The sequence below is a fragment of the Zootoca vivipara genome, chromosome Z1, assembly GCF_965207765.1.
Source record: "Zootoca vivipara chromosome Z1, rZooViv2.hap1.1, whole genome shotgun sequence".
Taxonomy (NCBI): Eukaryota; Metazoa; Chordata; class Lepidosauria; order Squamata; family Lacertidae; genus Zootoca; species Zootoca vivipara.
Window position 1 is genome coordinate 71,185,652 of NC_142583.1, and position 27,619 is coordinate 71,213,270.

General features: G+C 44.5%; 1 protein-coding gene and 2 long non-coding RNA genes across 6 annotated transcripts in view; all 3 read right to left on the reverse strand.

Annotated features, from left to right (window-relative positions):
* Nucleotides 1–4,413: 4,413 nt before the first annotated feature.
* Nucleotides 4,414–5,814, reverse strand: LOC148687416 (uncharacterized). Its single transcript, XR_015947825.1, has 2 exons — nucleotides 4,738–5,814; nucleotides 4,414–4,553 (listed from the first exon to the last, which is right to left on the reverse strand). It is a non-coding gene; the product is annotated as an uncharacterized LOC148687416 (long non-coding RNA).
* A 6,325-nt stretch (nucleotides 5,815–12,139) lies between these two features.
* Nucleotides 12,140–12,681, reverse strand: LOC132592613 (uncharacterized). Its single transcript, XR_009558108.2, has 2 exons — nucleotides 12,464–12,681; nucleotides 12,140–12,279 (listed from the first exon to the last, which is right to left on the reverse strand). It is a non-coding gene; the product is annotated as an uncharacterized LOC132592613 (long non-coding RNA).
* Nucleotides 12,682–19,668: 6,987 nt separating this feature from the next.
* ALMS1 (ALMS1 centrosome and basal body associated protein) overlaps nucleotides 19,669–27,619 on the reverse strand; it is a 64,677-nt gene continuing 56,726 nt past the window's right edge. For all 4 annotated transcript variants that reach the window (XM_060278325.2, XM_035101147.3, XM_060278326.2 and 1 more), the window contains exons 17-19: nucleotides 26,387–26,450; nucleotides 24,317–24,416; nucleotides 19,669–20,183 (exon numbers count right to left, since the gene is read on the reverse strand). In XM_060278325.2, coding sequence (XP_060134308.1) covers nucleotides 20,139–20,183; nucleotides 24,317–24,416; nucleotides 26,387–26,450 — 209 coding nt within the window. In that variant the 3' untranslated portion in view covers nucleotides 19,669–20,138. The remainder of the gene's footprint in view (nucleotides 20,184–24,316; nucleotides 24,417–26,386; nucleotides 26,451–27,619) is intronic.

Genomic DNA, 27,619 nt, shown 5'->3' on the forward strand with positions numbered 1-27,619 from the left:
CCGCGGGCCAGATTGAGAAGGCGATTGGGCCGCATCTGGCCCACGGGCCTTAGTTTGGGGACCCCTGATCTAGCGCCATGCATTACGATTGCTACCAGAGACAGAAAAATCATTAAGTGATCCACCTTATTATTATTATTATTATTATTATTATTATTATTATTATTATTACTATTAATTTATTTATACCCCACCCATCTGGTTGGGTTTCCCCAGCCACTCTGGGCAGCTTCCAACTGAATATCAAAAACATGATACAGCATCAAACATTAGAAACTTCCCTTTGCAGGGCTGCCTTCAGATGTCTCCTAGAAGTCAGATAGTTGTTTATTTCCTTGACATCTGATGGGAGAGCGTTCCACAGGGCGGGTGCCACCACCGAGAAGGCCCTCCGCCTAGTTCCCTGCAACCTCACTTCTCGCAGGGAGGGAACTGCCAGAAGGCCCTTGGATCTGGACCTCAGTGTCCAGTCTGAACGAAGGGGGTGGAGACGCTCCTTCAGGTCTACTGGGCCGAGGCCATTTAGGTCTCTAAAGGTCAGCACCAACACTTTGAATTGTGCTCGGAAACGTACTGGGAGCCAATGTAGGTCTTTCAGGACCGGTGTTATATGGTCTCAGCGGCCCCTCCCAGTCACCATTCTAGCTGCCGCATTCTGGATTAGTTGCAGTTTCCAAGTCACCTTCAAAGGTAGCCCCACGTAGAGCACATTGCAGTAGTCCAAACAGGAGATAACTTAAGAGAGCCATGGCTCAAGATGCAGTCTTAGATATATCCTGCCCCTTGCCCATAAGGGCTAGAAATTAGATATTTTAAAAATAAAAATAAAAGAAATAATAAAAAGATTCTGCAAGGTGCTAAATTTTGCTGAAGCCAAACCCCATGCATTTGTGGAGATTTGGGGGGGGGGTGGATGCGCGAGATTGCCCATATCACCACTTTAAGGGCCACAGAAATGTCCAATGGAAAATTCAGTATTTTTTGTTGCTTCTCAGGGCACAAGTTCCCCTTTCACGCTTTCTCTCAACCCCGCCCTCGGAAGTGCAAGTATGATGAAAAGCAGCAGCAGCAGCAGCAGCTAGAGAACGGAAAGAGGGATGATGCAGATGAAAGGAAGAAATACTGACATATTTTCAGGAAACTGATGAGTCAGTGGCCCATCACCACCCGGAAGGGAAGTGGTTATCTTCGGGAAAGAGGTCAATTTCTTCTGCAGGCCGAGTTTGGAAATAGGTGCATAAGCTTTTGATGATCCAGGTGGGGTTCCTCCATGCTGCTGGGCAGGCCCAGCAATCTATCTATCTATCTATCTATCTATCTATCTATCTATCTATCTATCTATATAAATGTAAACTGGGTATGTGTGTTCGTCACCAATGTTCAACAAAACCGCTTGACCGACAGCGTTCAAATTTTGACACGAAGTCAAATGTGACGAGAGCAAGCCCATACCATTTTCAAAGACAGATGTCACACCTGTGCAACGTAAAACCCCAAAAACCACGGGTTTCAGAACTCACAAATCATACGAAAGTTCATGCTGGGAGCACAGGAGAAGTTGCAAACCAGCGCCCTCTAGTGACGGCTACACTGGTACTGCACCTAGGAAAGCTTTCCTCTCCACAGCATCTCAGCTTGGCTTTGCAGACTAGGACGCTTTGCAGACTAGGCCAAGTGGAGGTGGGGGCTTGCCCCGGGGAATGGGGGGAGGAGGGGGTGGGATAGGTCATGGGTTGGGACAGGGTGGGCCCAATCACAGGGATGAGGAGGGGGGTGGATGGAGGAGGGGCCAGGATGCGTCATGGGTCGGAACAGGGTGGGGGGAGTCACAGGGATGTGCCTATGTAAACATAACATGCGTAAAACAGGGGGACTTTGAAGGTGAGGGGAGTCTGAAGGGGGACTCTGAGGCCCCATTTAACAGACTGAGCCACAGCAATGGGTGGCAGGGCCAGCTAGTGCTATAATAAATAAACGGCCGCAAACTATAGACTCATGTAGGGTGCAGGCATTTCACAGGAGGAGCCCTGCAAAGCACATGCCTCCAGGTAGTGTAGCAGGGGCCCAAAGGGCCCCAATTAAGGTAATAATGTAATTCCCTATAAATCCTGGAATATGCTTATATTAGTGAATTATGGTAACCTGCTGCTTTAAAGAAACTGATGATTCAGCAAGAAGCCGTCCCTACTGGAATAGAAGGTCAGCTAATACGTAAATCACAAAGAAGCAATTCATAAACTAGAGCATAAATTGTTACATCCACACGTAACACAGGTTCCCATACATGCAAACTAACAATATGTAACAGATCATGGTAAGAATCAAAGTTTAGTTAGCAATGCTTATTGCACATGCGTATTAGATTAGGTAATGACGTATGTATTAAATATGAAATGAGGTGATGAATATTAAATATAAAATGATGTAATGATTTATGTGATTGGTTAAATTGAAATCCTTTGTCTGAAATGTTATAAATACCCCTGCTTGACCTTTAGGCGGGGTTCCAGTTTACCGAAATGATTCGACTGTAACCTTATTGCTTTGCAATAAACATAATGGACTCCTAACTCCTCTTGTCTCTGAGTTTTATTGGCTAACTCAGAAGATAAGCCATTTTTTGGCTTGCAACAGTAGCAGATACCTGCAAGCAGAGCTAATGCAAGGAGAAGTCTGGTTTGGACGCTCCCGCTGGTGCAGAATTCAGTGGTTAGCTGAGAATGTGTGCCCACTTGCTCCTGAGGCCGGTTCAAGGTCCTTGTATTCATTTACAAAGCCCTGAACACCTGAGCCCAGCTCAATCACTGACATTATCTGCAGGAGCACCCTGAGTTGGTGAGGCTCGCTTCACAACCAGGAGAAACCAAGGCATTATAGCGTCATGGGCCCACGTGTTTCGTTGGGCCCAAAGTGGGAAATGAGCGAGGTCCCAACTAAAGAAGAACAGCAACTTAAGCCTGCAAACTGCGCATATTCCATCAGCTTAACGTATAGAATAAGAGAACAAGAAGAACATGCATTTAGAGAAGACTGGAATTTTAAAAATTGAATATATGGGGGGACATTGTGTACATTTGAAAACGTGGGCAGCATTAAGATAAATTCCAACAGCGTAAATGAGTCTTGACGGGTGTAATAATGGGATACTGAATGGTTTAGTTTAAGTAAAATATGCAGGGAATTATGATATGCAAAATGAACCACGGAAAGAGAAGAAGGGAAGTCATTGATATTTTAAGGATGTTTAAATGAGTATTCTAAATTGTAAAACAGAAAATTCAATCACAATTATATATATATATATAAATATATAGTGTCATGGGCCTCAAAGGCAAGTGGGATTGCCAGTACCCCCTCCCCCCCGCCAGATGTCTGCCCCCTTTCTATTCTTCTTTTCAAAAATTTGCCAAGTGCATATAGCTGAATTCGCACAAGTATTCTGGCAAAAGTTACTTCTGCCACAGGGACCTGCCCGTTCCTTCTGCTGGAGACAGATGCAAATAATTCATTCAGCTTCTCTGCAATCTCCAGATCTGCTCTGATTCCCTTGTCATCCAAGGGCCCAAACACTTCCCTAGCCAGTCTCCTGCTACTAATGCATTTAAATAACTGGTTGGTGCTTATGTTTTTAGCAATGTTATAAAATCATATTGGGGGGGTTGCAGGACACCATTATTAATGAACAGAGAGGGGTAACCACAGCTTGACAGCTACGGCTACCCAGAGTCCTTCGCACCACCATTTCGCCGCCACAGCTTGGCTCTCCTTCCCTCCAGAGACCCGCACCCCCTCCGCAGGGATTAACATATTCAAACACCTCCTAAAATCCAACATAAACTCTGCATTTCCCCTTCGCCTAAGGACAAGCATATGCAACCCTTGCCTAGACATCTGCATTTCCCCTTCGCCTAAGGACAAGCATATGCAACCCTCGCCTAGACAATTATCACAGACAATTATCATAAACTCCACCAAGTAACGCAGCCCATTTTTATACAGCCTTACCATTTTATACAAACCTTATACAAACTTGCTATGAACTTTTACCTTCTCGTGATTATATGCTTGCTTCTTGTGATTATATGTCTGCTGGCCTTATGTGCCTTAAATGTGAGAAACCCCTTATATCCCTTGAAAGGCGTCCCTCCCTATATGCCTAAGAACCTAACCACAACCTCAGTATTACTCTTGATTAATTAGACTAGTGTTCCTCTGTATTAGAAAATAGGTTTGTTAGTATCTCTTTGTATTAGAAAATCACTGTTTTATATTTTAGAACTGTATACGTCAGGATGTATTAGAAATGTTTTCCATACTTATTTTCTGTGCAACCCTTCTCTGACCCCAAGCCCCCCTGAAACCTCCCCATCACCGTCCCATACCCAACGAAGGAAGACACGGACAATAGAAAGATTAGCTTGACAACTTTATTCAAATTAAACATGCCATAGTCCATCTTTCCGCGGCCTCAAGGAAAACACCTGCCAAAATCACCTCATGGAAATCGTCAGGAAATCGCTCCACTCCTGCACCCATCTCGAAGGATTGCCCACCTGTCAAAACAAAGGGGAGTACCATCAACGACAGGAGAAGAGAGATTGACATCTCTCCATCTGAAAGGAAAAGTCATCTCCGCACCCAGCTAATCCGATCTCCCACCCACCGCCCTTGTCTCCCCCTCCCTCGCAGTCCAGAGATTTCCATGCAGGAACAGGAGGGTATATAGGGGGTCCTTACCATTTCCCGGGGTTCCTTCCTTCTTTCCAGAGGCAGGGACCCTACAGCTGTAGCTTTGCATTCTGCAATAAAGGGATCAGTTTGTTTTTCCTGACAGCATCGTGTGGTCTCTGTCATTTTCCCGGCGGAGCTGAACTTAGTGCAAATTTTGGAGCTTCCGACCCGCGTCTGTCCTTCTTAAAAGGCAACGCATTTTGGGGTACATTTTTCATAACAATATGGCGAGCCAGGCAGGAGTCTCCGTTTAGCCGTACTCTTGGGGCGCCGTGGTTGGGGAGCCCAAGCGCACCCAGCCATTTGCAGGGGGGATCCCCTTCCCCGACTGTCCCTGGAGTTCTGGCCTAACTGGGATCCTTAGCGGGACCACACAGGGAAAACAAACAGGATCCAGACGGCCGTGGGGGTTGATTTTTACAAGATTTTCTTCTCCTGATTGCTGCGAGGTGACCAAGCTTCAGGAAAAGAAGGCAGCGCGCTGCAACGTGAGTATCAATAGGGAATTTGGCTCTTCGGGGTGGGAGTTGTCACAGCAATCAAACTCTTTCCTATTTTTCATAGCCAAAAAACCCAAAGCCCGTCGGAGTCAGCCCAGGCTGGAAGGTTTTGCGGCTGCCCTTTTCCTCCCCAAGGCTTGTTGTCCGTCGGAGTTTTGCCCAGATAGCGAGCCTTGGCAACTCTTCCTTCTCTCGCTTAGCTATCCCGGGTGAAGACGCCCCTCTGCCATGGCGACCTTTTGTTAGGTATGACCCATGACCAGAGATTGCAAGTGCGCCCGTTCCCTCTTCCTACTTTGCATTTCCTCAGGTCCGATCTGGCATTGCGTAGGCAAGCGTTCAGTAGGACCTGAGTCTAGAGAGCAAGAGGCAGGGAGATTGCTGTGGCACTATTAAATTGTGGGTGGGAATAAGGAGTCCTCCTCGGAGTGTGTCCACTTTCCTAGAACGTTTTCCTAAGGAGACTTTCCAAACCCCATTTTCCCTTAGAGAGCCCTTTAGCAAACCTTCCCAAACCCACTTTCCTATCGGAGTCGGTCCACTTTCCTATCGGAGTCAGTCCACTTTCCTTAGACGTGCCCCAGGTTCCCCAGGAGTCCCGTGAACCCCGAGAGACCCAAGGCCCCGTCGGAGACCGCCCAGGGCTAGAACTTGCGCAAGTGCCCCTTCGGAGACTGACCAGGGCAAAAAAAAAAAAATGGGTGCACCCCTGTCCAAAGAGACAACTCTGCAGGCTTCAGGGGAGAAATAAGCCCAAGGAGAGCTTACTTCCCGTCTGAACTCTGATAAACGCCTCCAATTGTATTTAAGAAATGTTTCAGGGTCTAAAACAAAAGAAAAAAAACAAAACAAAATGCAAGCTTGCTTAAATAATTTTTATGTAAGGGCTTGATCAACCCAAAAACATGGCAAATATTAAAAAGAGTGGAAGTAGTGTGTAAAGGTTTGTTTTAAAGAGGCTGTAGAAGGTTTTTTTTTTTCTCTCCAAAAGTATAAAGAGGTGTGTGTGTGTGTACCTACCCATTTTTCAACAGAAAAGAGGGGCAGGATGAAGGAAAATAAAGAGTTGTAACTTTGAAAATGCTTGCTCAATGCTTTGAAAAAATTTCGAAACTTGAAAATATTCACTTCATAAACTCCAGCTATAAGTGGATAAGAGATGTACTCAATGTTTAGAAATGTTATGGGGTTGTGTATAAATTGGCCACAACATCCATAGACTGCCTTCTTAAGTGTGCATAGTTAAAACTGCCAACTTGTTTTAAATTTCTAGTATAAAGAAACAATGTTGAACCAATCAATCTTAAACATGATAAATATGAGAATGAGGTGTGCAAATGTTGTTATTGAGAGAGGCTACAAAGGGGAGTCTTTCTCCAAGTGACTAGATGAATATTGACTAAAGGAAAATTGAACAGCTATTCCAATAAAGGTGATTTGTTTGTCAAGAGTAGAGCTTCCATAGCCAGGAATTGTCTATCTGAGTCTAGTTTTAACTTCAATTGTGTTGGACAGAAGGGTTATTGTTGGGCTCCCCATATCAGTCTCTTAAGGAAAAAACTCATCTGCTAAAGGGTTCTGTATAAAGTTGGTATTTTCATTCAAATCTTGTGAATCCTGTATCTTAGAGGGTTAGACTAAATGACCTCAGGGTCCCTTCTAACCCCCATTTTAGAGCTATGTGAAAGGCAATGTGTCTGATGTGGTGATGGGTTGAAATTCAGCCCAGCTCTGCTTTCTGGCAAGGAAAGATTATTGGTTTTCAGAGTTGGAACAAGAGTGTCATTGTTGTTTTTATGGAGCGATTATATAAGTTTTTATCACTTTGTCTATTAAGGTTTAAAGTTTAAGCACATATGAAAGTCTTGAACATTTCCCAATCTTTATCCAATCTTAAGGTTTGCAAAAGGCTTCTATATAACGTTGGTACTTTTAATCTTCCCCTTCCTTATTTTTCCCTTAGTACACACGTGTGCTTCCGTGATAGGGCATAGCCCGTGTTTCCTTCCCAGTCAGGCATCTGTACTCAAATGTATGTGTATCCTAAGGGCGGTGATAGTGTTGAGATCCCCATATTTCAGAAGGGGTGGACTAGATTACTCAAGCACTGAAAAGTGAGTTTAAACTCTGGTGGCTTAGTGAAATGGCCTGAATTCAGTCAAGCTTTACTCTTTGGTGGAGAAGGATGGAAAGACAGATTTTTAAAGTTTGGCATGAAGAGTTTGAGGTGCCACTTAGAAAGAGGTAGAGATGGTATATCATACATTGGAAATGAATGTCTGGTGTTTTTCCCCCCCCACCATATTGTCGGCTATTTTTTAACTGCAAAACTCCAGCCAACAGTTCAAGCACATACAAATTCATAATCAAGCAGAATGAGCCTTGACCATCCCTGTAAATAAAGGCCAGAAGAATTAGTCTGGAAGATGGTGAGGCCGAGATGAGTAAGAATGTTGAATATCATTAAGTCTGCTCTGGCCATATTACCCATAGATAAGGGGGCAGAGAATTTAGTCTGCCATGGCTGTAATAAATTAATTAAAACAAACAAACATTTGCAATTTATGAATTCTGACCGGTCATTTACCCGTACATAAGGGGGCGGGTCATTGTTCCGCTAATGACTAGAGGGAAAGCACACTAATAATAATAATCCACATTTGTGAAATATTTTGAATAAAAGTCTGCACCCCAAAAACCCTGTAGATAAAGGGGGCAAATCTAGATTTCTTTTGCCTGGGGTATGAGATGTTTATATAGTACAGTAAACATGGCTAATTAGTGCCATGACTTCATTAAGGAGTTTAATTTGACCAAACTTTTATTGCAGCTTTCTTGTGAAAGTATTGGGTTGGGTTGTCTGTGAAAATATTGGGTTGTCTGGATGTTGAAGTTTTATATATTAAAAGTTTAAGATTTATAAATCTGCTTCCAAAGCAGCAAGGAACAGGAAATAAGAGGTGTCAGAAATATCTCAGGATACAAAAGCTATAGAAATGGATTTAAACTGACCAAAGAATTTAATTTGACCACTTTTGTTGCTGGTTTGGTGGGAGTGTAAATTGCTGGGTTTCTGTGTAAAATCTAACCTATTCACCCTTCCCTTCCTCTATTCAAATGGTAATTTAGCCAACACCAGCAACACTTTCAAGTGGTACAATGGATTTCTGAATCATGAACTTTGTACATGCACAGAGGCTATGCCAGCTTGAAGAGAAAAATAGAGAGAAAAAGGAGGTTAAAAACAAAACAAAACAAAAACAGCAACCAAATGCTGAAGGGCCTGTGCCATGCAGGGGAAAATTTGTTTAAATTTCCTTATGTGTCTTTGACTCCAGGGGGTCACTTGAGAAAACAAAAGGGTCAAGTGTTGGACCATCATTCCAAATCTAATATGCAAAATTCTTTCCAGAGGTAAATATCTCAGCACTCCCACTTTGAGTTCATCGCTTGAGTACTTTCATCGCTTGAGTACTTTTTGTTGTTGTTTGTTTCCCCTTTCAACAGGATACTGATTGTGATTTTAGTCAAGGGCTTAGAAAAAACTCCAGACTATGCAAACCAAGGGTCTGCTCCCCCTTTCCAATGGGTATTCAGGAAGCACCTTCAGATACTTATCTCGCATTTGCATTTCACCCCAAGCATTAACTCCTGCATAACCTCCCCCCTTGCAAAGTTCCAACCTAACATGCAAAAATTATTCTCACAGCTTTCCCAGGAAGAACATTTCTAAAGGATATGTGAACCTTTAAGAAGACTAAACTCCAGTAACAAGTGTTTATTTTTTCCTTTCTCCCACAGCAAAAAAAAAGGGGGGGGGAGTGAAGAGATACAAACAGTAATTTCCTTTTTCCTCTTTTATTATTTCTCTTTGGCTTTGACGCTTCTCTTTAGTTTACAAATAATCTGCTTCCATTTATTAAATCAGTTTTTCCATTATGTCTATGAAATTAATCTAACCATACTTGTACAACTTTAGATTGCTACTCTTTATTTTCATTTGAGATGCTCATTATTAGAAATTGTGTGTTTTAGCATTTATTTATTTATTTTGGTTCCTCATATGTCAGTGTTTTGTTTTGTTATATTTTGGGGCATGTCCATCAGTCCATCACGTGGAATGCCAATATTAACCTGTATGGTCTTTATAATGTCTTCATATTATTTGATAATAATTTTTTTTAATCTGAGATTTTTGTGTCAAGTCCTTCTTAAAAAAAAAAAAATTGTTGTTTGAGTGGTAATCTAAATATCATTTTGTTTTTATTTATGCATTTTTTCTATTTCTACTTTTTCTTCCTGTACATACGAATGTAGCATCTAAGTCATTCTTTCCTGTAAATAATAATAGTAATAATAATCCCTTTCAAACAGGATACGCGAACCTCAAAGAGAATTCAGAACCACACATGGAAAATGTTAATAACTTATCAATTGTGTCCTAATTAACAAAATTGTTGTCCTCCACAGCCAAACTAGGTGAAGTAAATTAAACAGACTGAGTAGACAATAACAGCAGTAATTAAATATGAATGATAATAATAATATTTAAATGAATAAAATGCTTAACTATGATCACATATTATTTGCAGCTTCCCAAGAAGAACTTTATAGAATATTTTCCCCTTTATTATTATTATTATTTAACTAATTATATCTTCAGGCCCCAACCCCCTACAGGCCTATTTTCAAAAGGATGTTTTACAGGAAATCAAATGCTAATACCATCCCCTCACCACCTTACCAACCTGCCAATGCATCACAGTGGCCACAACAATTTATTCCCATAAAAGACTTGAGAAACTAAGTAATTGAATTATGAAGGGCATTTTATCTCTTAGCTATAATGTTTCAGCAAGGTTTAGAAGTGCTGTTAACTTCCTCCCAGTGACTCAAAGGCAGACAAGAAAAGCCCTTGTGCCCAAGGTTGGAAATACATGCAAAAGCAGCAAGAATTATCTCAAGTTCACCCAATTGCCTCAAGATATACAAATGGTGTAGACTTAACAATGTGAAGGTTTTATGCATTATGTGTTATTATGTAGGAATGCTGAAATGTGTCAAATGGGACGGACAAGGGGGGGGAATGAGTTACAAGGATATTTCTTTTTTTATTTTAGACTGTGCCCTCAAGACTGTGCAACTGATATATAATTATGTTTTATGTTACGTGATATTCTGCAGAAACCTTGACCTATGTCTGACAAGTATATGTTATTTCCACAAAGGGGGGGGCATTTTTGTGTGTAATTGCTTTCATGTTTTATGTATAGTAAGTTATTGTATAGTGTAACATTCCTTATGCACCCAATGGTGGTATTATTCCTTATACGCCCAATGGAGGACTCGCCCAATGGAGGACTCATGTTTTCTAAAAGATCAGGCTATTGCATAGTCCATTGTTGAGATTTAGATCAATTTATGACCACATTTCCTTATCTCACCTGGCACTTTGTAGTGTGCCAGCCTTCTTTTTACCAAGAAGCAGTTTCAGGATTCATGAAACCAGCAGATACAAGAAGGTGTATATGCCTTGATTTACCTGGAATGATTCCTTATAGAATTAAATTGACCAATTTGGACATGTGCCCTTTTCAGAATGGTTTTTATGGGGCTGTATAAATTATAATTGGGTCAGTTCTAATTGGGCAAGTGAATCCAAGGTGCAAGTAGCTTTCTCCCTTTAAGAGTAACTGAGCAACTCCCTACTACAGTGCAAGACCAGAGCCTATAATAAAAAATCCCATAGAAAGCCCAAGGCAAAGGCATCTCTCTCATGACATGTCCAAACCTGTGGCAGCTATGGTGAGTGCCAGGTGACATGGTCGATATGAAAGCCCTAAGGGGATTCACCAGGGATTGTTGCTGCTGTGCCATGATGGAGGTGTGAGACCAGAGGAGAGCTAGCTTTGACACCTGACAACACACAAAAAGGTAAAAACAAACAAACAAACTACACTTTCCAGTCAATATTGGTGGATCTTCTGGTAAATGTAAAGCATAGACCACTTGTTTTTCCCATAAGTGCTAGAATACTGCTGCATACAGTGAAATGGAGAATACGTCACTGTCGATTATATGAGGCAATGATTGGTTGTTACACAACAATATTGCCTCAGAGAGGGGACACTGTTATAAAATCATATTGGGGGGGTTGCAGGACACCATTATTAATGAACAGAGAGGGGTAACCACAGCTTGACAGCTACGGCTACCCAGAGTCCTTCGCACCACCATTTCGCCGCCACAGCTTGGCTCTCCTTCCCTCCAGAGACCCGCACCCCCTCCGCAGGGATTAACATATTCAAACACCTCCTAAAATCCAACATAAACTCTGCATTTCCCCTTCGCCTAAGGACAAGCATATGCAACCCTTGCCTAGACATCTGCATTTCCCCTTCGCCTAAGGACAAGCATATGCAACCCTCGCCTAGACAATTATCACAGACAATTATCATAAACTCCACCAAGTAACGCAGCCCATTTTTATACAGCCTTACCATTTTATACAAACCTTATACAAACTTGCTATGAACTTTTACCTTCTCGTGATTATATGCTTGCTTCTTGTGATTATATGTCTGCTGGCCTTATGTGCCTTAAATGTGAGAAACCCCTTATATCCCTTGAAAGGCGTCCCTCCCTATATGCCTAAGAACCTAACCACAACCTCAGTATTACTCTTGATTAATTAGACTAGTGTTCCTCTGTATTAGAAAATAGGTTTGTTAGTATCTCTTTGTATTAGAAAATCACTGTTTTATATTTTAGAACTGTATACGTCAGGATGTATTAGAAATGTTTTCCATACTTATTTTCTGTGCAACCCTTCTCTGACCCCAAGCCCCCCTGAAACCTCCCCATCACCGTCCCATACCCAACGAAGGAAGACACGGACAATAGAAAGATTAGCTTGACAACTTTATTCAAATTAAACATGCCATAGTCCATCTTTCCGCGGCCTCAAGGAAAACACCTGCCAAAATCACCTCATGGAAATCGTCAGGAAATCGCTCCACTCCTGCGCCCATCTCGAAGGATTGCCCACCTGTCAAAACAAAGGGGAGTACCATCAACGACAGGAGAAGAGAGATTGACATCTCTCCATCTGAAAGGAAAAGTCATCTCCGCACCCAGCTAATCCGATCTCCCACCCACCGCCCTTGTCTCCCCCTCCCTCGCAGTCCAGAGATTTCCATGCAGGAACAGGAGGGTATATAGGGGGTCCTTACCATTTCCCGGGGTTCCTTCCTTCTTTCCAGAGGCAGGGACCCTACAGCTGTAGCTTTGCATTCTGCAATAAAGGGATCAGTTTGTTTTTCCTGACAGCATCGTGTGGTCTCTGTCATTTTCCCGGCGGAGCTGAACTTAGTGCAAATTTTGGAGCTTCCGACCCGCGTCTGTCCTTCTTAAAAGGCAACGCATTTTGGGGTACATTTTTCATAACAGCAACATGCTCCTCAAATTATTTTTTTAGCATCCCTTTTTGTCTGCTTGCATTTCTTTGGCCAAAGTTTACGTTCCTCATTTGGACAAGACTTCCATTTTTCTCCCCCAGGAAGCCTTCTTGCATCTAATAGCTTCTTTGATTCTGCTTCTGAACCATGCCGGCATCATCTTCTTGGCCCTGGCGGTACGGTACCTGTCATGATCTGTGGTATAAACCCCCAACTGAGCTCCTCATATTGAATCTTCAAACAATTTCCAAGCATTTTGGAGTGAGTGACTCTCTTGGCTTTGATTTTGCAACTTCGTTTTCTGCCAGTCCCCATTTTGAGGAAGCTTCCTACAGTATTTTGAAATCAAATGTGAACATTCTAGATGTTCTCGGCAATTGGCCATTTAATTTAATAGCACTATGGTCACAGCTGCCAACTGATTCAACAACACTTGACACCTCACACCAGGTCCTGGGCATCACTAAAAATTAAGTCCAGGTTTGCTGTCCCCTTGATCTATTCCATGCCCAGCTTAAAAGACCCCATCACTTAGAAGGAAGGTGAGAACAAGAGATTGCAAAAGAGGACTATATAATATTTTTGTATGTGACAACAATATTTTTGTTAGCCCCAAAATGGAAAACTCAGGATTTACCGACGATTGAAGAGTGGCAGACAAAAATGATAGACTATGTGGAATTAGCAAGACTGACTAGCAGGATCCGGAACCAGGGGGAAGCAAGGTTCCAAAGAGACTGGAGTAAATTTGTGGACTATATGGAAAAGAACTGTAGAAGTTTAAAGACACTTGCAGGACTGAAATAAATCCTACGAACTGACTTTAAATGGATGGAATAAAGGAACTGCGAGATAAGAGTTGAAAAGAAAACCAAATGAGGGGAGGGAGGGAAGTCAAGCTCGGCAGAGCATTGGGAATGAGAGATTTGGAGAGAATTGTTAAAAAGATAATTGTGTGTGTGTTGTTTTTGAGTGTTTGTTTTGTTTATTGTCTTTAATGTGTTTATTTGAAAATTTAATAAATTGTTTTTTTTAAAAAAAATGAAGGAAGGTGCAAATCTCTCCTGAGGTTCTGGGAGCAGGCTGTGCTTTGCACAGGGTTGGGCTCTGTGGCCCTCAAGACACAGTTGGATTACAACTCCCATCTGCCCCAGTCAGGAAGTTTCATGGATGATGGATATTGTAGTCCAATACCTGGAGGGCCACAAGGTTCCCCATCGTTAGAATAGAAGAATCCCTTAAACAGAATTCCCACCAGATGTCAGAGAGAAAAACATCTACCAGACTTTTAGAAGACATCTGAAGGAAGCCTTGTTAGGGAAGCTTTTAATGTTTAACAGACCATTGTGTTTCAATATTTTGTTGGAAGCCACCCAGTGTGGCTGGGGAAACCCAGCCAGATGGGTGGGGTATAAATAAAAAGGTAAAGGGGCCCCTGACCATCAGGTCCAGTCGTGTCCGACTCTGGGGTTGCGGCGCTCATCTCGCTCTATAGGCCGAGGGAGCCAGCGTTTGTCCGTAGACAGCTTCCGGGTCATGTGGCCAGCATGACAAAGCCACTTCTGGCGAACCAGAGCAGCGCATGGAAGCGCCGTTTACCTTCCCGCCGGAGCGGTCCCTATTTATCTACTTGCACTTTGATGTGCTTTCGAACTGCTAGGTGGGCAGGAGCTGGGACCAAGCAACGGGAGCTCACCCCGTTGCAGGGATTCGAACCGCCAACCTGATCAGCAAGCTCTAGACTCTGTGGTATAACCCACAGCGCCAGATGGGTGGGGTATAAATATATCATATTATTATTATTATTATTATTATTATTATTATTATTATTATCGTTGATAGACTGTCAGGAGGTGCCGTCAAGAGCTCACTGGCTATCTGCCTAGTGAAATCAGAGACACCGAGGGAGTTTTCTCAGTCCTTTTAATCCACAGAAACACAGGAAGATATGGAATGTACAACCTCACGCTTGAGCCGATGTTGCTCAGATTGCCGCTCCACCCCCCTGGCAGTTAATTCCTTGGGCTCAAACCCCTCCTGCTGCCTAAGGTGGCTGCTAAGGGAATCTCTCTGTCTCTGTTTGGCTTTCTGCTCCGAGACACGAAGGGCACGTCTGGTACGAGAGAGGAAGGGGGGGGCTCTCCAGAGACACTATATCACTTGGCTGCTGTTTCTAACACACCCGGCTCCTGTCTCTGTTCACTGCTATCTTGCTCCTGGTTCTTCACCATCCATTATTTCCCAGCTTCTTTCTTCTTCTGGGGTGTGTCCCGTCTCAAACCACCACGATCCTAGGTCCCCTTCCTCCTCTCTGAAAGGCTCTTAAGAGTGTACAGTTCACATCACTTCTGGTTTAGAATTACACCACCAAAGGACGGCACAGAAAGATCTCACATCAGTAGCACCAGATGAGGAAGGCCCTCGTCGTCCAAAGCCGCCCAGAGTGGCTGGGGGAACCCGGCCAGATGGGCGGGGTATAAATAATAAATTATTATTATTATTATTATTATTATTATTATTATTATTATTATTATTATTATTAAAGCTGGTGTCTCAAACTAGTACTACCGCCGCATTGCCGTCTTGGAAGACTTTGCAGGCAGCAAACTTCATGGATCGTGCTACTGAACCGTTGGTGAACTCCCAACGCTATTCCGCTTTTGCAGCATAAAATCCTATCGCCGGTGCAAGAGAACAGGGATTTCAGTGTGACAGAATGAAATCCCCTATAAAAGATTACTCGCAAGTATAACTTGCAAACTCAAGGGAGTTTAGGCCAGAAGTCTCTGGCAGGCTAGAGAGCTCACGAGTTGCATGTGCTAACTCAGCTGACATGCCTTCAGATGTTTTTCCTGTTTACAGATTCAGGCTGTGTTCTCTGCGGGTAAGCGAGCATTCCAACTTCATATGGGTGTAAAGAGAGCCCTACTGCGGTTTCTCTCTCCCTCCTCCCTCTTTCAAGATGTCTTTAGATAAGAGTCAGATATCTCACTTTGTGCATCTGAGTTCAGAAAGCAGAAAGACCTCTCAGTTAAAGGCAAACGGCTGCCTTTCTTCAAGTATCTTGCTTTCCACTTTTGTCATGTTTAATCAGGTCAGTAGTCTCCTGCTGTGAAAGAGCAAAGCAGTTAGAAGACTAGATCACTTATGCTGTGCAAGGGGATGAATTAGAAATATCACAGTATGGACGATTTATGATTTTGTTGGCATCCATCTCTCAAGAGACAGTGCAGTGTGCCTCTGGGAGTGAAGGTAAACCATAGGTTGGCAAACTAAGGCCCGGGGGCCGAATCCGACCCAATCACCTTCTCAACCCAGCCCAATCGCCTTCTCAATCCGGCCTGCAGACGGTCCGGGAATCAGTATGTTTTTACAGGAGTAGAATGTGTCCTTTTATTTAAAACACATCTCTGGGTTATTTGTGGGGCATAGGAATTCGTTCAATCCCTCCCCCCCCCCAAAATAGTCCGGCCCCCCACAAGGTCTGAGGGACAGTGGACCAGCCCCCTGCTGAAAAGGTTTGCTGACCCCTGAGTTAAACTGTTGGAGGGTACACGCCAAAGGATAAATGGACATAAATCTGACATCAGGAACCACAAGACAGAGAAACCAGTAAGAGAACACTTCAATCTCCCAGGACATTCTATACAAGATCTCAAAGCAGCTGTTTTATTGCAGAAAAATTTCAGGAGCAGACTGGAAAGAGAAGTTGCTGAATTGGAACTCATTACCAAGCTTAAAACCATGGAACCACCTGGGATGAACAAAGACATTGGATTCTTATCTCATTATGCATGATCAAGCTCTCTTTAGCGCCTCAGCCCTTGCTTTTCCCCCGCAGGACCAATTGCAGTCATCAGCAGTCGTTAACAGCCATCTACAGGTTTACCACTCCTATCAGCCCATCACCCATTCCCACCCACCACCCACTGTATATACATAAGGGTCTGACTCTTCTGTTTCAAGTGTATCTGAAGAAGTGTGCATGCACATGAAAGCTCATACCAAAATAAAAACTTAGTTGGTCTTTAAGGTGCTACTGAAGGATTTTTTTTTTATGTTGGAGGGACACATTTTGTTGTAGCTGGGGCAGATGAAGGTGTCTGGATGTGCTGCTTCAGACTCACTGTGGCATTTCTTCTCTCCGAGCTCCTCTCATTCCTCCTCTGGTCCTTGCTATCTGTCTCCAGGCATTGCAGTCTCCGGCAAGGGATTCCCACATGGCAGGGTTGGTGTTACCAGCCTTCATGTAACATTTGCAGACATCTTTGTAACGCAGAGTTGGTCCGCCAATGGGCCAGGTGCCTGAAGCCAGCTCCCCACCTTGGGGGTCCTGCCATCTTCCATGCTGTGGACATGGCCAAACCAGTGTAGACATTGCTGAGAGGAGTGTGAACATGCTGGAAATGCAGACTTGGGAGGCAGCACCGAAGTGACTTCTGCAGGGCGCAAACCTGGGCAGTGTGTCTGGAGGTCCTGGGCTGTCCGGACGACAAGACACCCCCCCCTTTTTTTGGCCTTGCTGGTGTTGTCCCAATGAAAGCAAAATAATATATTTGGAACCAGCTTGGCTGCAGAAGTTGCTGGAAGGAGGCATAGAAGACATCTTAGGGACTCCACTCCAGATTTGTATATGGTTAACTCCTTAGCCTTAGGGGGTATGGGTTGTTCCTCGGGGTTTATCCCCTCCATTTCCCTCTACAGCAGGTGCAGAAACTGCCCTCTTGACCATTGGATCCACTACTGGTCTCGTCCGCTCAATCTGCCAGAGCTTGTCTTTGTATGCAGGGGATAGAAAAAGTCCATAACTTGCTGAGGATTTAAGATCCATTGGCTACCCTCACGTGGTTTAGCCAACCTAATCAGAGGTCAGCATTTAAAATTAAATAGCAATTAAATTAAGGTTTATATGCAGTTATGCCTATTGTTTGCAGGAATATAGAAATTCCCTGTGTGGATTAAACTTGTACTTAGTTTTGCACAATGAATCTGATGTGTACTAGCACAGACCTGCCGTAGTGGCCCTCTCTTCAATCTGCCATGGAAGTGTGGGTTCCCTTGTTCAAACCAATCCCAAAAGAGGAAAATTAAACCCTCCCTTGGAGGGATTGACTGGGCCCATTTCTCTGTCGACCCTGCATGGCTCCAGCTACTTCTAATCCCCATCAAGCTGAACCCCATTCCACTTTTCGCAATGTCCTCGGTGTGTGCACAGGCAACGATGCACAGCTGCCTTTGGCCAGGATTCAACCCTATAAAAAAGGATACTTTGCCCAAGAGAGCCCACGCAGTTCGGAGGGAAGGAAGTGTAAGAAGCAATCAAGAAGAAAAGGAAAGCAACTGTGAGGAACCTCAGACATATCCTTAGTGAGGAGCAGTGAAACAGGAAGTTTTTTTGAAAGGATATGTTCAGGGACGTGTGGTCTAAACCACAGAGCCTAGGGCTTGCCGATCGGAAGGTTGGCGGTTCGAATTCCTGCGACGGGGTGAGCTCCCGTTGCTCGGTCCCTGCTCCTGCCAACCTAGCAGTTCGAAAGCACATCAAAATGCAAGTAGATAAATAGGTACCGCTCCGGCGGGAAGGTAAACAGCATTTCTGTGCGCTGTTCTGGTTTCGCCAGAAGCGGCTTATGCTGGCCACATCACCTGGAAAAACTGTCTGCAGACAAACGCCGGCTCCCTCAGCTAGTAAAGCGAGATGAGCGCCTCAACCCCAGAGTCGTTCGTGACTGGACTGAACTGTCAGGGGTAAAGGGACCCCTGACCATTAGGTCCAGTCAGACGACTCTGGGATTGCGGTGCTCATCTCGCTTTACTGGCCGAGGGAGCCGGCGTACAGCTTCCGGGTCATGTGGCCGGCTTGACAAAGCCACTTCTGGCAAACCAGAGCAGCACACGGAAACGCCGTTTACCTTCCCGCTGGAGCGGTACTTATTTATCTACTTGCACTTCGTGCTTTTGAACTGCTAGGTTGGCAGGAAACTGTCAGGGGTACCTTTACCTTTATGTTCAACATTATTATCCTTATCACAGTTTAAAACACAATCACAGAAATAAGGTGGCTCCTGAAAATAGACATCTCAAGTACCAAAATCCAGCGTAAAGATGAGCATGACTTTAAGGAAGCACTAAGCCTAGCTGCAGAAACCCTGGAAACGAGAAATCTCTTTTCCCTGCCTCTCCCATGGAGTTGGTGGGTTGGCCTCCGCCTGCCTCAAGAGACAATGGAGTGCGCTTTTGGGGGTGAAGTCAAACCGCTGTGTTGGCAGCACCACAGTGGCCTCCTCGAAGCGCAAGCCTGGGTAGGGTCTATGGTGGTCCTGGGCTGCCCAGATGACAAGACCCCTCTCTCAGTCTCACTGATGGTGTCCACAGGAAAGCAGAGCAAGATGTTTGGCACCAGCCTGGCTGTAGGGATTGCCAGAAGGAGGTGTACCAGGCGCCATCCAACCGTCTTAGGGACCCCACTTATGTAGGGCTTAGCCCTTAATCTTTTCTTCTTCCAAAGATATCCCGCAAGGCAGCGGAGGTTTAGGTTCAGAGTTTTCCTTCTCCTCGATGGGCTCCCTTTCCAGACTGACAAACCTCACCTGCCCCATGCTTCCCTCTACAACATGGGCAGAAACTCCCTTCTTAACCATTGGGCCCACTATTGGTCTCGTCTGCTCAAATTACAGAAGCTTGTCTTCATACAGGGGGAGCCCCTGACTCACAGAAGGTTTGAGAGCCATCAGCTCCTATCACCTGCTTTAGCCGGCCAGTCGAAGCTGTTCCCTAGGTGTGGCTGTTGTCGCATGCTGGCAGTTTCTAGGAGCTACAGGTGAGAGCTGAGTGCAGGGGGGGGGGTTCCAAAGGTTAACAAATTACCCCAGAAGGAGCACGACAGGTCCCCCACCAGAGGTACTACCCCTCTCCTGACACCCTGAATATCCTCACATGGAGCAACGCCAAAAGAAAACGAGAAGTAGAAGTACTGGAAGTCAGAGTCTTCAGATATTTAATTTTTTCAGTAGTAGAAAAACAAAGATACAGGGGAGCAACTCAACTATAAAAAAGTACAAAACACACCAAAATTCAAGTATCAAATAAATTAACAAACCACACACAAACCCATACAAACAAACAAAACCCACTGATTGCATTGTTCTGATAAATTAAATCTAAGCTACTATGATCTTGGAGAGTAAATGCACATTACTAAAAGTCAATTATTTATCGGAAACCTGTTTTTAATCCTCATGAGATTTAAAATATGTAGAAACAGTCGGATTATGCTAGGAAGGACACCTCAAAACACTAATTAAAATGAATGAAACCTGCTTTGCATAATTGGAAAACCACCCGAGTAATCTATTCACACACTTTTCATCTCAAACAGGGAAGGTGGTGAAATATTCACTAGGTGTGATAGGTTTTATTGAAATAAAAGGTTGCTTGCTTGGTTTCAACATCACTCCCAAGGTACTCTTCTTCCCAAAATATGGTTGGTGACTTTCTGCAGAGAAAGAAAATGATAAATCTGTTAGCCTTATCATCACTGCGATGCCATAATGATAGCCATGCCGAGAGGGCAAACCTCCTACTGTCACAAGGCATCTATTCTCTGCCTTACATCCTAGGAGACAAAGAAGAATAAGAATAAGAATATATTATTTCTACTTCGCCCATCTGGCTGGGTCTCCTCAGCCACTCTGGGCGGCTTCCAACACAAGATTAAAAAAAACATTAAAACATCAGGCATTGAAAATGACAAAGAAGGCGAGGATTGAGCCAAGGGGAGGGCTGTGCAGAGATTCACACATGGGAGATGAAGAAGATACAGGTGTGCCGTGGAAACGGAAGCCTTGAGAGGATGGGAGAGTGCCGAAAAAAGGTGTAGCACAGGAAATTATGGATGTGACAAGAGCCTGGCTTCTGGGTCAGTCCAAAAGCCCTTCTAGCCCAGCATCCGGCTCTCACAGCGGCCAACCAAGATATCTATGGGAAGCCTGCAAGCAGGACCTGAAAGCAGCAACACTCTCCCCAATTGCGATTCCCAACAAATTGTATTCAGAAGCATACTGCCTCCGACAGCATGGACAGCTAGCTCTTGGAGAAATTATCAAAGCGGTTAAACACAGTAAACAAAAAAGGTCAGAGTCCAAAGAGGCATTTTGGCTTGTGCTGTCCTAGAAGAATTTGGGGTTTTTTTAAAGCTATGAATTGCTGGCCATCATGCCATAGTGGGAGGCTGCAGGCTTTGCTGTGGCCATTTCATTATGTTTATTGCAGTGCCACCCTGTGGTGAAAGTCAAATTCACAACTGTATTTCCCCCATTCTTCCAGCTTTGGTGGTTTATCATGGCATGCTGAAACAGAATGGTTGTTTTTTTTTTGGTGGTGTCAAAAAACAAACAAACCAGTGCAGCTAAAATGCCTGATTGATATTAACATGCAGGGAGTCACCTGCCACATTAAAAGATTGATTCCTTGCAAATGTCAGTTCTTAATGAGATGTTTTGATGCCACTTTACTGTAAACGCATGTTAAAATACAGGCAGCCGGGGGGTGGGGTGGGTGGGGATCCTGTTGATAAAGGCTGGTCTTTTTTATTTACAAAATTCACAGCATTGTTTTGGTGGGTGTAATTCCACTGGATATAGAATATTTTAGTCCAAGGCGCACACCTGGTCAGGATTTAGTAACGACTTGATTTAGAGATTCACGTGATCTCTGATGTGTTCACTGGGCTTCTGGCTTGTGGGAGGACTTCACATGCAATGGGAAGAAGCCCATGGGCTTTCCCTTGGTTATTATATTATAAACTGCCTTGTGATCATTGGACGGAAGGCGGCACCGAAATTTATAAGTTAGTAAGTAAAGTAAAGTAAAGTAAAGTAAGTATTCACACAACTCTTACATAACAACCTCAATTCTCCCTCCAAAAACCAAACACACGCACACACAAAAACAGCAAGGAAAATTCAATCAGTTCTGCTTTGACATTCTTCCCAGTCCACTGCCTGTGCCAGGAGCAGGGGCCGGAAGGTCAACAACGCCGTTTTTATATTGTTTGTATTAAATCGCAGTGCAAAACTTGCATTTATGGGGGCCCATAACTCGATTTCATAAAAGTGAGGGATTGCCAGCTACTGAGATGCTTATGACGAGGATTTATGAACCTTTTCTGCATTGCAAATTGCATTTTATGTACAGGAACAGTTAACAAGCAGCCACTTTGCTGAATGCATCACTGAATCCCAGGCCGTGAGAAAAGCTTCCTCCTTCCGTTATGGTTTCTTACCCTCCGAGCTACTTTAGGAATCTACATGGGTGGAGAAAATGGGGTATCAAATGCCGTCAATGCAAACCTATAGGGCAGGTTTGGGGGGGGAGGGGTTCTCCAGATGATGTTGTGCTCCAATTCCCATTGGCCCAGTAGCCATCATAGCCAATGGACAGGGATGAAGGAAACTGTAATCCAATGACACCTTGGGGGCCCCACAAGCTTTCCACCCCTGATATAAGAGATCCCAACCCCGCCCCTCCTTTTTTATTTTTTAAAACAAATATTCTATTTAAAGCCTAGAAAGGCTGCAGTATTAGCATGCTGAAGGTCTCCGGTTCAATCTCTGATGACTTCAGTTAAAAGGACTGGGGGGTGGAGGGGTCTCTCTGCCCAAGCCCTTAGCAGAGCCACCACTTGCCAGAGAAGAGAGGACTAGGTGGGCCAATGTCCAAATTCCTTGTACTCCAGCTTCAAATGTTTAGAGGGAAAGATGTAGTTCAGTGGTAGAGCACATGTTATAAGAACTAGGTTCAATCCCAGAATCTCCAAGTTCAAAGGGTTTTAGGTAGGAGAGTCAGAAAAGGCTTCAGCTGGGGATCTTAAAGAGAGCTGCTGCTGGTCAGAGTAGGTAGCACTGGTAAAGGGTAAAGGACCCCTGGACGGTTCAGTCCAGTGAAAGGCAACTATGGGGTTGTGGTGCTCATCTTGCTTTCAGGCAAGCTTTCCAGGTCATGTGGGCAGCAGGACTAAACCGCTTCTGGCACAATGGAACGCCGTGACAGAAACCCGAGTGCACAGAAACGCAGTTTACTGGTATGCTTTTGAGCTGCTAGGTTGGCAGGAGCTGGGACAGAGCAGCAGGAGCTCACTCCATCACGGGGTTTCAAACCGCCAACCTTCCAGTCGGCAAGCCCAAGAGGCTCAGTGGTTTAGTCCACAGTGCCACCTGCATCCCTTTATGCAGGTGGCACTGACAAACAGAGTTACTCAGGAGAAAGTAACTGCACATGTTCCGCTCTGTATTCTGCTCTGGTCAGACTTCACCTGGAGTACTGTGTCCAGTTCTGGGCACCACAGTTCAAGAAGGATATTGACAAGCTGGAACGTGTCCAGAAGAGGGCAACCAAAATGGTCAAAGGCCTGGGAACGATGCCTTATGAGGAACGGCTTAGGGAGCTGGGTATGTTTAGCCTGGAGAAGAGAAGGTTAAGGGGTGATATGATAGCCATGTTCAAATATATGAAAGGATGTCATATGGAGGAGGGAGAAAGATTGTTTTCTGCTGCTCCAGAGAAGCGGACACGGAGCAATGGATTCAAACTTCAAGAAAGAAGATTCCACCTCAACATTAGGAAGAACTTCCTGAAAGTAAGAGCTGTTCGGCAGTGGAATTTGCTACCAAGGAGTGTGGTGGAGTCTCCTTCTTTGGAGGTCTTTAAGCAGAGGCTTGACAGGCATATGTCAAGAATGCTTTGATGGTGTTTCCTGCTTGGCAGGGGGTTGGACTGGATGGCCCTTGTGGTCTCTTCCAACTCTATGATTCTATGTTCATGTGCAGAAGCCAGGCATTCCTGATTGCATTGGTGCATGGCAGAAGCATACTTGGGCAGTTTCCTTTGCTCTGCCCCGCCCCCCCCGGCAACATCACCTTTTAAATGAGTACTTGTTTTGTTGACCTGGAGGGTTGAAAAGGTGTGACCACCAGGGATAGATCAGGGCATTGCAAGAGAGCCTCTTGTCTGCCAAAACTCTGTTTCCCCACCGAAAACTGAATCGGGTGAAGTTTGAACATAAGAAGAGCTTGCTGGATCAGGCCAGCGGCCCATCTGGATCTCACAGTGGCCGGCCAGATGCCTATGGCAGGACCCCCAGCACAAGAGCACTCTTCCGCCCAACAAATTTGCTGTGGCTGCTTTTGGCATCTCTACAGTTTAGGGATTGGGGCAGGGGGAAGGTCATTATATTTAATGCATGTAGCTAATCTGGGCAGCAATTCAAGTTCTTAAGATGGAAACTGCAGGAAACATTTCATTGTGACCAACCATCTGATTACTGGGGAAATTTTGTTTATCCCAATCCAATGAACTTCCTTAACTCTCTCGCTCTCCAAAGGACACTCAAAGAAGACTAGGCTGTTGTGGAAACAAGCAGGGGCTGGGAGAAAGTATCTCAGCAGTACAATGAGATACTATGACTTTACTGAATTGTATTAATTGTCTTGCAGCTGTTGTTTGCTTTATTTATATGCTACTGTGTTTGATTGTTGTTTTAATTCTACTGCGATTACTGTGTGCTGCTTTGAGCTCGACATTAGCTGTTGGAAAAGCAGTGCAAATATTAAACTGAATCAAAGCACCTACCATTTTATAAAGCTGAGCCTTCAAACGATTTGTAGAATAGTCGGATTTTCTCTTTTCTTCTTCCCGTCTTTTTCGCACCTCAGGCAGCTGCTCATAGATGCTAAGAGAGCAAGAATAAAACGAAGAGATTACTCTAAAGAAATTGCTCCCAAATGAATCAGCCATTGCACTGCTGAGTGAGTGCAGGGTTATAGGGAGAAGCAAAAGGGAGCTTAAAAGAGCCAAGGTGATGTCTTTGGTACTCGGAGCCAAAACACAGACCTGCCTGGCGGGTCTCAGCTGATCTGCTGAAGCCTAAAGTTGATTAAAAGACCCTTTTGAGTCTGACTGCTCTGCTTTCAGTTACTCCCTTTGGCCAGCGCTGAATCCCAGATTCAGGATCTGCTGTGGGCTCAAATTGCAACAACTGACCTCTCTCAGTTGCGATTTTTCAACTGATCGGGCTTGCTAGCCTCACAGAAACAAGACAAGCTAGCCTCACAGAAACAGAAACAAGTGGCAATGGTCGTCCTGCTCTAAGAAACGGCCCCAGACCATTCTACAGAATTCCTTATTTGACTCATTTTAAAAAAGCACCAGAAATCAGGGCTGTAACAGGATTGAAACCTGGATTTACAGTACAGGATTTCTAGCCGGGGACTGGACCTGAACTTCCAACCTCCACCCACAAAAGCTGAACATTTCAAAGGGTGTTTTTAATCAGGATGGGCAAGGTTCCTAAGCCCATGGGCCCTGTAAGGACAGCTGACAGCTACGGTTGCTTCACAGGGCTCTAGCAACAGCCAAGATTCCAGGTGTTAGAGGAGAGCTGTTAGCAGCTGTCCAGTGGGAGCTGGGAGCCAGGAGTCAGCAGTCAAGTGAAGGGCAGACCTGGGAGGACAAGCCAAGGAATCAAAGCTAGGAAAGGCTTACTGTTGCCCAGACAAATTCCCAGCCTTTCCCAGAAAGCTTTGATAGTTTGTCCTAGTGCGAAGAGCCAATGGCCAGGCCTCAACGCCACTCCCATACCCAGGTTTCCCTTTACAGTACTTCCTAGGAAGATGCTCTAGGTCAGAGAAAGCCCTGGTGATTCATCGCACAGGACAGACGTGCACAGAGAGCTCTGCTTCCAGCTCTGACACCTCCCAGGGTCCCCTGCCCAAGAGTGACAGCAAAGAACTGGTAAAGACTGCAGGAAAAGCAAAATGATGGTTGACCGGTTGCAAAAGCAGAATCAAGAGTAATTACGCTTACGCAGGAGAACGACTGTGAATCACTCCCAGCGCGTTCCTTAAAATACACCCCCAATTCCCAGCTCCAAAAATGAAGTATCTATCAAATCCCCTTTAGCAGTTAAAGGAATGAGCTTGTTAGAAAGAAAGAAGAGATATCTGCTTGAACATTCCCTGGGGGGATCTGATAAATATTGCAGAGAAGAGTAAAACAAACAGTTCATTTGGAATAAAGGCAGGATGTGTCCCTCGGCAATTACGTTCTCACCACTTCATCTGTCCCCACAATCCAGTAACCCGACCATCCATCTGATCTCTCCCTCCTATGCACATAATAGTTATTTGGAAAACTGCCATTAATAAACAAACAAATCAATGCCAGTTTATTGCTGAACAGAAGATCAGGCTTTACAACATACCATAAACAAATCCCTATTCTTTAGGCATTAAAATACCATGGCTAAAAATGTATGTATAGCCAAAGCTAGAAAGATTTCTGTTCCTGTAACTCTTTTTCCCACAGGAGAGATATCCAGAGCTGGCCTAACTGCAGAATAAGACAAAATGTGTGCCCCAGAGATATATTTTAGGGTACTTTGGATTTTTCCATATGCAAAAATATACAGTGGTACCTCGGGTGAAGAACTTAATTCATTCTGGAGGTCTGTTCTTAACCTGAGGTACCACTTTAGCTAATGGGGCCTCCCGCTGCCGCCACCGCACAATTTCTGTTCTCATCTTGAAGCAAAGTTCTTAACCCGAGGTACTACTTCAGGGTTAGCAGAGACTGTAACCTGAAGCGTCTGTAACCCGAGGTACCACGGTAACAGGGTTGTTCTCCAATAAAAAGCAGCCTTACCGTTTTGATCTCTGAACCATTTCATTCTTGGAAATTGCTCTTCTCTTCTGCATAGCCCTGTAGTCTAAACAAAGTAGGAAAAATGATGAGTACAGCACAATTCAAAATGTTAATTTGCCAGACAACTAATGTTCTCATCCTACAAAATGCTGTGCCAAGATAGCAGCTCATAAGATCTGGCGATGCTAAGAGTGGGCCATGGGAGAGACATCAGTCCTCAGAAACAAGGTCTTGTGCTTCATCCTCTGATGTAAAGACCATTGTGCCAATCTGACCAGGAGACGGGGGCTCCTCCCTTTTTGGACCACAGAGGCCAATACAAAGCTTAGCAGGCCATGACAGAAAGATGGGGAGGAGCAATGCAACATCAGCTTCTCAAAGGAAGGGGTACAGTTCAGCTGCAGCAGCATGTTGCATGGAGACTATAACATGGGAGCTGTTATTGGTATTCTTTAAAAGGACAAGGGGATGTCACAGCTTCTCACTGAACCTGTCTACCTGCCAAGCCCCCTTCCTTCATGTCTGGGCGACCCCTCCCTCCCTTTACACCTCACCCACCATTTCGCCTTTCCTCTCAAAGCTTGCCCCAACCCCACTACTCTCACAGCTCTCTCCAAGCCCCTTTTAAATGGCCCTGGAAGGTGCTTCAGAATGCAGATTCCCACACTGCTCTCTGAAGCACCTCCCCCCACGCTCCTTTGACCATTGCTGCAGCGAGATTTAACTGAGGGAGGTGGCACTTCAGAGAGCAGTTTGGCAAACCAATCCTTGAAGCACCCCCCCCCCTCAAATTGAACAGCACTCCTGGCTCCCCAGCTACCCACACTGCTTGCTTTGCCTGCCATTCTGCCGTCGTGATGCGGTTGGGTCAACTCCAGCGTGATGACAGCCTTACATTTTTATGTATATAGGAAGAAAAGGAAAAGAAAGGAATTCTGGATTCTGAGCCACTATACCATCTCACTAGCCCTATCAACAATCTTGCAAGGGAGGCCAGTATTATTATTCCCATAGTGCCCAGAGCTGAGAGTGAATACCTCGCATATGACTATCAAGGCAAAACCACAACAGAGGAAAATGTTGAGCCAAGGGCGTTCTTGCTTGCACCTCACATTTTAGCCACTATTCTATACCACTCCAACTCTTAGTTGCCCTTGTTCCAAGTCCAAAATGATAATGTGTGTCACAGCCTAGAGGGGATGGGGAAACCCTGGATACCTGTGCATACACCTG